Genomic DNA, 12,200 nt, shown 5'->3' with positions numbered 1-12,200 from the left:
CGTGGCCGCCATGGCGGGAGCGCGCAGGCGCTCGCTGGCCCCGCCCTCACGCACGTCCCCGTTCCCCTCCCCGTTCCTCCCCTCGCTCGGGCGCTCGGGAGGCTCCGCGGTGGTTGTGCCGGGCCCGGGGGAGGAGGATCCCCGCGGTACGGCCTCGGGTAGGGATGGCGACCGCGGTCTCTGATCCGGAGGTGTCTGCGGAGGAACAGGAGCCTCTGCTGAATCCCCGGGAGCGCAGGTAGGGAGCTTGCTCCGTCCCGATCTACCCCTTCCCGCGGCGTCTCCTGTTGCGCCAGCAGCCTCCCTCCTGCAGCCCCTCAGAGCTCCGGGGGGCTGCGGTGACATTCCAGAGAGTCACCTCAGGAACCGCCCGCCCTGGGACCTTGATCCTTGAGGAAAGCTTGAGGGAAGCTGTCTCCCTGGGCAGCCGGCGGGGGTGACACAGACAGGGCCGCCCGGAGCCGCCTCACTCCCCCGGTCTGAGGGCTCCGGAGCGGGGTGTCAAGGGGGCTGCTGACCCCCTGTGAAAAACCCAACGTCCTCGCTTGGGAAACTGGGGGAGACATAGAATGACAGACTGGAAGGAGCCTCAAGGATCCTCTGGTCCAACCTTCCTCGGTAGGAGATGGCCCAGCGCCCTTCCATGCAGAGTGTTAGAACTGTCAGCTCTTGGGGAATCCATCACTTCCCTGAGGGGGTTATTCCCATGTCCAGCTGTTCTCGGAATGAATGATTTTCTTCTGGTCTCCATTCTGTATCTCCCCAGGAGTAAATTGCACCATTACCCCGTGTCTTGTCCATGTGATTCCTTGTGAAAAGGGAGCCTCCAGCTGCTTGGTAGCCACCCTTTGGTTGCTGGAACACAGCAAAAAGGTCTCCCCCAAGCCTTCTTTTCTCCCACCTGGATAAACACAGTCTCTCAGAGTTCTTTTTAAGTCATCTCCCAGGTCCTTACAACACATTAAAAAATTTTTTTACTGTGGTGGTGAATTCCAGGTGTTTAATAGCACTCGTGTGCAGGCAGCAGCTGATCTCTTGATTTTTATTTTTTTCCATCAGGAAAAACCAGAAAGAGTATCTGGAAAGTCTTTGCTGAAGTGTTCTCATACTTGAAGCGTACTGCTTGATTTAGCCAAAATCTTGAAAAATACCAAACATAGCATAAGCACAGCATATAGATGAGTTTGACTTTTTCCCTACATGTGATGACAATAACGTGGCAAAGTACATTTAAAAACTCCTTTTGTGTGGTTAAAGTTTTATTGACCCAAGACATTTGGATGCTGTAAACATTTCTAAAGAAATAAATGCAAAAATCATACTGTGAAATAGCCACATTAGCTTTAAAAGTGCATGTATGCCCTATATAAGCAGTGCTTATAAACTATGTACAGGCACATTTAAGTCTGCATCTTTTGGACAGAGATTATTTTGATTAAGATACTCCAAACCAAGATAAGAACCCCAAAATGAAGAAGTACGTGGATCTCATAAGGTGCTTATGAATTTTAGAGAAATAACTTACTGCTTACAAATTTTGTAGCTTCTATTTTTTTTTTTTTTTTTTGCAGCCCTTACAATCTTCAGCAATATCTTTTACATTTGTCTGTGATATTGTATAATTATTTTCTCATGGTAAGAATAGGCTGGTCCTGGTATCTGTGATGCTCCAAAGTATCTCCACAAAGATACTGTGGAATTGAAGATCTCTCTAAATAAAGATCTCTTTGTTTCTTATTTGAATGCAATGGTATGTGATAGCATTTCTATTAGGTTTTTTTATATTATCAGCCTAGCATTTTTTGGTGATAATTAGCTTGCTTCTGTAATAAATCCTTTGTACAGTTTGCAGTGTAGAAACCCTTTATCTAATCATGTTTCCTGTCTCTCTTGACATATTGTCCAAACCCAGGTATGCTGTGGAAACCCAAATGCACTACATGAGTAGGTGGAGATCCATTAGGATTATGTATCTTACTATGTTTCTCAGTAGTGTAGGTGAGTAAACACAGGTGAATTTCAATGCTATTTCCTTAATTAAAATATTTTGGTTTGAAAATTGCAGGGTTCTCTCGATTTCAGCTGCATGGTTCCTTTAATGCTGCTGTCATTTTGTAAATTTAAAAAGGTGCATAGATTCTTCAAAAGAGAAGATATGACTACCAAATATAACAGAAAATTACATTTAAACAGGTTAAATAATACTCTGTTTTTGAGACTAAACGGTGTATGACTAAAGTCTTTGTTTTATAGCTTTGGGTAAAAGATGATGGCAGAGTTAAGGTTATTGCTCAGAATCAAACAAAACAAAAGTCACACTTCTATCATCCAAAGTGAAATAAATACCTAGGGAATGAAAATAGAAATAATTCTGAGTTCTTAAGAGGTAATATCCTTGGGGTGATGTAAATATACAGTATCTGTTTCAAAATGGTTTATGAGAGCTTGTTTTGTCCTGTGGGATGTCCTGTGCATCTCTGCTGCAGAACAGGTTACTCTTTCATTACTGAATACCTGCCCTTGGAAACAAGATTTCTGTTTATTTTTTGATATCCTATGATATCAAAATGTCATTGATATCCTATGGCCCTGGAAATGATGTTTGAAATCATGGGACACTTCAGTGATATTTAAATTGCTTAAAAATTTGATCAATTAAAAATGTCTTTGATAAATTAATACAAATATAAATCAGTGTACCAGTAAATTCTTTTTGCTCTGGAAACCTTGTCTTTCCAGTCAGAGGAAAAATCCCATGCAGTTTGCTTAGGGTATCAGTATTTTTATGCAGGCTTTTTTTTGTTTAGTGTTTAGACACCTATAAAATGTCTGTTTAAAAATAGTTCCTTCTCTTAGGAGAAATTATTACTCCTTAAACAGCTTAGTACATAGGTTTTTTTCAAACAACTTAAAACTATAATACACTTAAGAGGAGAAGAATGAACCTGCAATAACTGTTTCAGTGAAGCAAATTCCTATTAAACATGGCAAGTAAAGTAACTTCGTTTATGTTTTTGCTGCATTGCAGGTTTCTCAATTGTAATTATGTCTGTGTGGCCATATCTCCAAAAGGTTTGTAAATATCTCTTTTTGAATTTATAAAGACAGAAAACTCCTGCTCAGAAAGTATGTAATACAAAATGTGGCATTTTATTTAGGAGAAGAAACAGGAAAGAGAAGTGTGTGGTTATAAGGGGCTGTTTTGCCATCTACTTAGACAACATTCACTGTTTCACGTAAAATCTGATTTCCTGAATTAATAAAGGTACATCAGAATCAGGAAATGTTTGAGTTTTCAGTGCAAATTCACTGTTTTCTTAGACAGTCAATCAATAGAAATCTCTCTCTGAAGGCATTTGCAGTATTAAAACAAAACACAAGGCTTCTCTGCATTTTGAAGGGAAAAAAAAACCAAAAAGCTGAAGGTAAAAGTTGCTCTGGAGCTGTCAGATTGTAGCACCTGGACCTTCGTGGCATTCTTACCAGGTTCCTGGGTAGCATTTTTAGTTTGCCTGGATTTTTTTTTTTCTCCTCTCCCGTCCCCTCTTTGTTACATTCTTGTTAAAAGAATAAAAGGCACAAAAGGTCTCTAAAACCTTAATTTAATCTGTGCTTCTGGAATTTGAAGAAGGCAGTTTCATATTCAAATTTTGCAAAATACATCCTGGGTAGGGACCTAGAGGTATCCTTAAAACTGAGACCGGTTCTGGTTTCTTGGAGAAAAAAACAAAATGCTTCTTCAGCCCTGTAAAACAGGACAGATTCAAGCACATGCAAGGGTGTCTTAAGAGCTTTCATGCTCCTGGCTTGTAAACTCCACTGCACTGCTCAATTTGTGTTTGTAGCCTAAGAGGTCAGCAGTGCTGTATGAAAACTGTTGGAGTTTCCTGCAGATGAGCCATTTCCTGGAAGCAAAGCATTTTTAGTGGGCTTGGGGCATTGCTGGTGGCAGTTAGCAGAGGTTCTTTGTCCCAGACAAAGTGCTGTGTGAAAGCAACTGCTTCTGAGAGCCAAAGAAACACCACCCAGTGCCATGCAGACATACTCACTGGTTTATTGAAAGCTTACCTTTGACAGTGTGTTGTGGTGCCACGTGCTCTCAGAATTACAGCACAGAGTCTTGGGTATTTCAGGTGCTGGTTCCACAGTGGGTTTATTGCTATTTGCCTTCTTTTAGCCCATATCTGGGGCTAACCAGAAGCAGTTTGCTCTCTCACTCAATGACCCAGCCATGAAAGGGAGTTAGGAAGAGGAGAGAAGCCCCGTGAGTTGAAATATAAATAGATTTAGGGAAATAACACAGCTAAGACAACCAGCAATATAAAATATATAAGCTGATACTCAACCTAATCCTTGAGGGCAGCAGGCCAGGAGCAGAACTCCCTCTCAGCACAGCTCCCCCTTTTATAATGAGCATCAGGTGAGTGGTTTGGGGGCAGCTGCCCTCACTGCAGCTCCCAGCTGGCTCCCTCCATGGCTGGCCTGTGATTGTGTCTCAGCAAAACCCAGAAAATATTACAAAGCACTGTGATACATTTCCCACAGAACTGATTAATTTCTCTCTGCAGATTGATCCGACAGCTGATGCAAGTTTCTTGGGCTGGATTATAGCTTCCTACAGCATTGGCCAGATGGTTGCCTCTCCTCTGTTTGGAGTGTGGTCCAACTACAGGCCCAGGAGAGAACCTCTGGTTGTTTCAAGTGCTATTTCTGTAGCTGCTAATTGTCTTTATGCCTATGTCCATGTTCCTCACTCATACAACAAGTACTACATGCTGACTGCACGTGCTCTGGTGGGATTTGGAGCAGGTAACCACAGCAGAACTTACAGTGATGAAAATTGTTGAATTCTGTGTCTTGTGTAAGACACTTAACATATTTGAGTACATGATTTACCACTAGGTAGATGATGATTTATTACTAAAGCAAAGTGTTGGCCAATACCATTCTATAATAAAATCGTGTAATTGTGCAGTTGTGTACAAATACTAAAGGGAGTGCTGGGTTTTATTTTCTTGCAAAATAAGAAAAAAACCTCAAGTAAACATAACTGGGTAATTGAAGAATATAACAGTATTTACATGAACTCTTTCTTGTTTTGTTTTTAAGGAAACGTGGCTGCAGTTAGATCATACATTGCAGGTGCCACTTCTCTTACAGAAAGAACAAGTGCTATGGCCAACACCAGTGCTTGTCAGGCAATTGGCTTCATATTAGGACCAGGTAAAGAATATTTTCTTTCCTCACTTCTCTAATACTTTTTAGGATAAAATCTGACATTGAAAGTAGGAATCCTCAGCAGTTCCTAATTTGATAGGGACTCTCAGTCTGTTTCCTAACACTAGGGAATAAATTACCTTATTGTAAAATCTTTCACTCTACTAATTTAAGTTGTAATTGAACCACACACACACACACACACAACTTATTTTCTCTCTAGCTTGCCCGTAGCAGGAGGGATAGTGCAGTCCCAGGACCAAGGTTTTTCTTGTATGAGGAAGCAGAAAAGGAGTAAATCAGCTGGCTGCACGTTAACCATTGGTACACTCAGAATTCACTTCAAGTTTTTCAAGTGCCACACTGTTATTTATACAGTGTATTTGCATATAACCAACTCCTTTTCTGGCTAGTTGAGGTCCCACTGGTATCCATTAATTCATTTAGAGCAGGATTCTTAAAATGTAAAAGGTTTGGCAGGTATAATATTTAGATTTTACTTAGCAATTAGAAGAACTTGGCTTATCCAGTTTTATATGCTTATTCCATATGTGTTCAAGTATTTTCTTAACTATTCTCAAGATTTTCTTAATACATTTTGTTTTTAAGTTTTTCAGACATGTTTTACACTTATTGGAGAAGAAGGAATAACCTGGAAATTAATTCATCTTCAGCTGAACATGTATACAGCACCAGTTTTATTTGGAGCTTTCCTAGGAGTTGTTAACATTATTCTCATCTTTGCTATATTTAGGTAATGAAGTAAAAAAAGAAATATTTTACCTTGTTTTAATGGGTGGCCTGTAACAACAATATACTGCTCAGAAAGAGGAGCCTTAAATCTGGAGCTCTAAAAATACAAGCTGTGATTTGTTTTTCAAGGTTTCTCCCTTCTTTAACACAGATCCTTTTCGTTGTGTTCATAAATTCATCATGGGGGTGCTACAGGTAGAATGTAGACTGATGAAAAACAGTTAGAACTGCCCAATGAGTAGCTTAGTGCTGATCTATTTTTCATGCTGGCAATTCCTGCCTATGAGAGGAGGTGAGAGATACACAGGTGTGATGTTCTCCTACGAGAATATTTTCTGGGTTTTGGTGGCATTCACTGCAGTCAAACGTAGACTATACTGCCCCTGTGCTCAGCCCTGGTGAGGCCACAGCTTGAGTCCTGTGTCCAGTTCTGGGCCCCTCAGCTCAGGAAGGAGATTGAGGTGCTGGAGCAGGTCCAAAGGAGGCAACCAGGCTGGTGAAGGGACTCGAGCACAGACCCTATGAGGTGAGGCTGAGGGAGCTGGGAGTGTTCAGGCTGGAGAAGAGGAGGCTCAGGGGAGACCTCATTGCTCTCTCCAACTCCCTGAAAGGAGGTTGGAGCCAGGGGGGGTTTAGGTTGGAGATTAGAAAGAATTTCTTTCTGGAGAGGGTGATCAGCCATTGGAATGGGCTGCCCAGGGAAGTAGTGGATTCTCCATCCCTGGAGATATTTCCAAAGAGCCTGGATGTGGCACTCAGTGCCATGGGCTGGGAACTGCAGCGGGAGTGGATCAAGGGTTGGACTTGATGATCTCTGAGGTCCCTTCCAACCCAGCCAATTCTATTCTATGATTCTATGACTACACAGGTGATGTTTCAAGGAGCTGGGAATAATTAAAATATAAGTTTATACCATTTTAAATTATTTTAGTAGAAACTTGGCTCAATAATAGATGAAGTAAGTAAGTGTCTTAATGAAAACAGTTCTGCATTTCTAGGGAACATCGTGTGGATGATATGGGGCGGCAATATGGAAGTGTCAATTTTGCTGAAGGTACCTCAGCTTTCTTGAAAACTCATTCTCTGATTTTAATTTTGTAGTACTCTCTTACTAAATAATAATTTAGAAATATCTTTAAGTCTGGGAAAAAGAAATATCTTTAAGTGTTGGGAAGTCAAAGTGGAAAACAAGCTACATCTCTTTCTAACTGGTCCAGAAATGGTCTCATGTCCATGCTGTGTCTGTATGTGTACATAGTGCTGTCTGGCAGGAAAAAAATAATTGTAAGGACCCTTCCAGATTTTCACCCTGAAAGTGTCTCTTCCAAGTGACAGAATTAAATTGATAGGGACATTAAATAATCTCCCTTAACTTCTGCTCTGCAGCCATACTTCTCTTTTGCCCTGAATTGTGCTGACTAATATCAATATGCGTATCAGATTTCTCATATCTTATCTTAAAAGCTTTGCATTCTGCAAGTAGATTTGGTTAGTGAAAGCACAGTAGTTGCTACATACAGTGCAACAGCTTATGTTCACTATACACCCTTTTTGTACACAGTTCATATTTTAACACATTGTGGGTATCCCTTTTACTTGGAGGATAAAAAAATATATGAAAGGTAATCCTAAACCTCTTTCAAAATCTCTGGAACTCACCCGTTTCAGTATTGAATTAGTTTGGAAAGAATTTTCCCTCGTTGTCAGAGGAATAGGAGGTTTCAGCAATTCCATTTTGGTTTAAAACCAAGATACTCAAGTTGTCAAAATATAACTGCCTAGCTGCCCACCAATCTGCATCTCAAATACTCAACAGAGCAAGGAAATCATTAATGCTTGAAATTGGTGTTAAAAATCTGAGCTTGCAGTTTCACTTTCTCTTTGGTTTTGTTGCAGAAAGTGCTGGTCTGGATCAGGACACAGAAGGAAATGTTGACCATGTTGCTGTGGTAGCAATTAATTTTCTTTTCTTTGTTATCTTGTTCGTGTTTGCTGTCTTTGAAACGTAAGTTTGGGTGTTTTATCTCAAAATATTTAGATATACAGTGTAGCTAGACTGGGTGTGCACATAAAGGCTTTTCTAGTGCACTCATTTTCTTAACTGTACTCGTGATAAATAGAATTCCAAAACCACATGCAATGAAGTTGATACACATTGATACAGAGAAATGCATTATAAAAATCATTAATAACTAAAATATGTAGCATGTAAATGAATCATTAATATACAAGTTTTTGAATGGATGAAAACCCATATCCTCAACTTTTTGTGTTAAAAATATAGTTTAATTTCAGCTACCTAAAAACTTCAGAGAAAACTGTTTTCAGTTGAGTACCTTGTTCTATACTTTTTATTTTAGTTTTGTGTAGTTTCTTAGTATGATTCTAAATGGGGTTCAAAAGCATCAGTGAAGCTCCTACTTCATAGATTAAAGCATTGTTTGATATAGCTAATGCAATTATACTCTTAAATACCCTATTTTACATTTTTCTTATCTGAAGAAGTATGTTCTTCACTCCCATTTTTTCCTGCATGGAAGAAAATAAGTAAAACATAAATATATTACCTCATAGGGAAGCATATGGAAATATTTTTAATTTATTAAAATGCTTTAAGGATACAAGATTTGTTTGAGTTCCAACATAGCTAAAATTTCTTGTAACAGTATGTTTCTGCCTTAATTGCATTTTTGGAAATTTGAGTTCCTAGAAACTGGGTAAAGAAACTTTTAAGTTTAAACTTTAGCTTTTTAATATTTATTATTTTTATAATCCAAAAGCCTGCTTACTTTTCCTTTCTATTATTCTTGTTTTACTTTAGCTCCATCTTATTTTTTTTTTGGTGAATTATCAGAAATAGTGACCCTTCAGTGTAGAGCTGGTGCAGGGCAGTTGTGAGTTTTGTCTAGTGGATTTGGTTTTAATAAATGATGCACAACAGAATTAGTTTATAATTAGCCTGTTTCCTCATTTGCCCATCAGGAGGAAAGGCTTCTACAGCAGTGTTTGATGTTAGGGACAATGTATGTATGGAAATGACTGTGAAGAAACAGCTTTTTTAAAATTAATGTCATTTTGTTTTGTCAATTTAGCATAGCTACTCCACTGACCATGGATATGTACTCCTGGACCAGGGAAGAAGCTGTTCTTTATAATGGAATAATCCTGTGTGTGGTTGGCATAGAATCAGTTGTTGTTTTCATGGTGGTTAAAGCACTCTCTAAGAAGTAAGTTTTTGGAGCCTACTGATATTTATACTGGCTGTGTGTGAAATGTTTTGTATCAGATCTGCATTTCTTACATATTTTACTTGTTAGTGAATTTGGATTTACTATGATAAAGAAATACTTCTGAGTTTTGACACAGCTTCTCATGCTGTGGTCGACCTTTATTCTGTTACCACAACCCCTTCCTCAGCTGTCTTTTCCTGTTGAATCAAATGAAGAACAGGTTTTAAGTTTTCCACAAACTAATGGGCTATGCTGTTAGCACCCCCCTGAATTTTACTTTCATTAAATATTTGTCATTTCATTGTCTGATAGGACAGGTGAGCGTGCCATACTCCTTGGAGGCTTACTGATTATCTTGGCTGGCTTCTTTGTCTTACTGCCTTGGGGGGAAAAACTACCAAATATCCAGTGGCAAGGTACACAAAACTATCATCTTTTTTTTTTTAAAGCTTCACATTTATGTATTTTTTATTAACAGTATGCATAATTTTATTTTTTTTTTCAGAAATAAAGAATAACTCCATTCCCCAGACAACTTCCACTGAAATGCCAACGCTTGCCTTGAGTTTGCCAGCAATGAAACTTGCACCCCAGAGCACAGCACAACCCGTGGGCTGCCCTGTCACACAGCCCTGGTGCTTCAGTACCCCTAAGATCTACCTGGCTCAGTATATCAGCTCTGATGTGCTGATAGGACTGGGTTATCCAGTTTGTAATGTCATGTCCTACACTTTATACTCAAAAATTCTAGGGCCAAAGCCTCAGGTAAGTACAATCCCCAAACAGTTCATTTGATTTGCTCTCCAGGATTTACACCCTCTTTATCAGAATGAGGAATCTAGTTCAAACTGCTGTTGTCATTAGCAAAATAACAGCAGGTTTCAACCAGGACAGAAGTTTTCAGGAACTCTAATATTTTTCTTTAATCCAAGGCAAGTCCTTAGAGGAATGAGAAAGCAAGGTTTGCACTACAATTTATGGCAAATCTTACTGTGTGAGCATTTCAGAACAACTAAGCTCAAAGCTTGTGGCTTTCACAACTGTTCTGGAAGTCATTTTGGTAATAAAAAATGAAATATTTGGAATATCAGTATGGAATAATGTTCCTCTTACTAAATACATAAAGACTGCAATGTTATGGTTCCTCCAGTTGCTGACATTCAGTGATGAAACACACAGCAAGCTTACTGCTTAAAAAAATTTCTTCCTTTTTCACCACTTAATTTTTTTCACTTTATATTTTGATATAAGGGACCAAATGTTTTGAGGCAGAATGTGTTTTGAGTAGAAAGCTCTAGGGCATGTAGCACAGTGGAACCTTTGAACTAATACTTAGAGAAACTAAGTAGTATCTTGTAGACAAAGTACTCAGTATCTTAATGTGTTCAGACAGTTAACCACTTGTACATTTTCTAATTAGGATAATGGGTGGGAATTATTGGCTGTTATTCCTCTATCACTAAGATAAGCTTTTGATCTTCTGTAGGGTGTCTACATGGGATGGTTAACAGCCTCTGGAAGTGGAGCACGAATACTTGGGCCTGTTTTTGTGAGCCAAATCTACACTCACCTGGGCCCACGTTGGGCATTTAGCTTAATCTGTGGAGTAGTTACAGTTTCTCTCTTCATCTTGGAGATGGTGTACAAGAGACTAATTGCATTTTCTGTCAGATATGGAAGGGTGCAAGAAGAGAACTGTTAATTTATTTTTTTTTTAAATAAGCTTGTTTGTTTTTTAAACAGAAAGGCAAAATTAACTGGAAAAACTTCGATTTATTACTACTTTTTAATGAGGAATATCTAACTGCTGACCTTGTTGGCTGTATGCTAAGAACTGAACTTGTACTTACACATTGACAGAACATGAAACTTAGTGATACCCTAATACAGAGCTGCTGCCAGAGCTTTTCTGCTTCTTGACAGCAGAGGGAGGGATGTGAGCAAGTTCAGTAGGTTCTGTGGCACATTTAAGTGATGCACCTGTGTGCTGAATGCAGCTCCAAGGGTCACAGGTTATGTGTGCATCCTTTTCAGAGAGAAGTAAAAGAAATATTTATCTTGATTCTGTGAATCAGGATTAGTCACTCCTTTTAAACTGTAAAACGAGTTGAGTGGCATGCACTTTGCACAGCAACATTGCTACTTGAGTGAACCTTCCCTTGGGTGTGGAGTTTGTTAGTTTGTAAGCACTGGTTAACACAAAATATCTCACTTGAAATGGGTACAGATCAGTACAGCCACTCCAGGATTCCAGATGAAATGTGACAGCCTAGAGGAGTTTCTGTTGGATTGGGGTGAAGTTGATAAAGAGCCACTGAAAAGCACAGCCAGAGTGGCTGTTACTTGAATGCACTGAAGGAAATGTGCAATTTCTCTTGCTATGGTTTTGCTGAATGCCTTTTTTTTAGCCAGAAAGCTACCCCACACAGAGTGGAGTTAGGCACAGCTTTTCCCAACTGCAACACCAGAAGGAAGGAGTAAGCATGATAGTTTACACTTCTGTTCTCATTTTTGGGATGGAAGGCTCTGTGCTGAGCAAGCAGCATTAATGCTAACTAAGTAAAAAGGCTCTTCAGGTCTTGTCTAGTATTTGTAGACTTGTTTTCTGACAATAGGGTATGAGAAACAGGAATTTACTATGTTTGAATCATTGTCTTTATTTTGAAAAGTGAAATAATAAATTTTTCTTTATAATGGGGCCTAAGATCATCTGTATGGGTTTGTTTTAGCTGTTTTCAGTACTGCTTGGGGGGAAAAAATCTGGAGTAACTCATAGGAGAGTTGTAGCTGCTCTTTAATGTGTCTAATATTTTATGCTTACTGAATTAATGAAATGTAATTAAGTATTCTTTTGTAATCTATTGTTCAAACATTAAAAGACTACTTAATTAAAAGATTATTTTTTCAATGCTGACTGAAGGAAATACAGAAGTTTTATTCTCTGCAGAAGTTTTATTCCTGCTGCAGAATCACAAGATTTTTTAAGGAAGAACTTCACTT

The 12,200-nt window shown here is 39.1% G+C and overlaps 1 protein-coding gene across 2 annotated transcripts; it reads left to right on the top strand.

The window, feature by feature from the left end:
- The first annotated feature begins 62 nt into the window (after positions 1-62).
- On the top strand, positions 63-12,106 carry MFSD8 (major facilitator superfamily domain containing 8). 2 transcript variants are annotated; one of them, XM_030450559.1, is made up of 13 exons: positions 156-238; positions 767-873; positions 1,913-1,998; positions 3,029-3,072; positions 4,569-4,809; positions 5,110-5,223; positions 5,827-5,971; positions 6,969-7,024; positions 7,867-7,975; positions 9,063-9,197; positions 9,513-9,616; positions 9,706-9,965; positions 10,687-12,106. In XM_030450559.1, exons 3-13 carry the CDS (start codon positions 1,932-1,934, stop codon positions 10,900-10,902), a joined length of 1,491 nt encoding a protein of 496 aa, XP_030306419.1. In that variant the 5' UTR covers positions 156-238; positions 767-873; positions 1,913-1,931; the 3' UTR covers positions 10,903-12,106. The 2 variants fall into 2 exon arrangements, with proteins under 2 accessions (XP_008501485.1, XP_030306419.1); XM_008503263.2 differs by lacking the exon at positions 767-873 and having other exon boundaries at positions 63-238.
- The last annotated feature ends 94 nt before the right edge of the window (positions 12,107-12,200 follow it).

The sequence above is a fragment of the Calypte anna genome, chromosome 4B (assembly GCF_003957555.1).
Source record: "Calypte anna isolate BGI_N300 chromosome 4B, bCalAnn1_v1.p, whole genome shotgun sequence".
NCBI lineage: Eukaryota > Metazoa > Chordata > Aves > Apodiformes > Trochilidae > Calypte > Calypte anna.
The sequence above is the reverse complement of the archived record's forward strand: the minus strand, read 5'-3'. Positions and strand labels throughout refer to the sequence as shown.

Bases quoted from the DNA above. Each gene is read 5' to 3' on its own strand.
- MFSD8 (XM_008503263.2), top strand. From the start codon at position 165: ATGGCGACCGCGGTCTCTGATCCGGAGGTGTCTGCGGAGGAACAGGAG. The intron at 3,073-4,568 runs GTTTGTAAATAT...TTCTCTCTGCAG, and splicing joins TGTGGCCATATCTCCAAAAG to ATTGATCCGACAGCTGATGC. The intron at 9,966-10,686 runs GTAAGTACAATC...GATCTTCTGTAG, and splicing joins TTCTAGGGCCAAAGCCTCAG to GGTGTCTACATGGGATGGTT.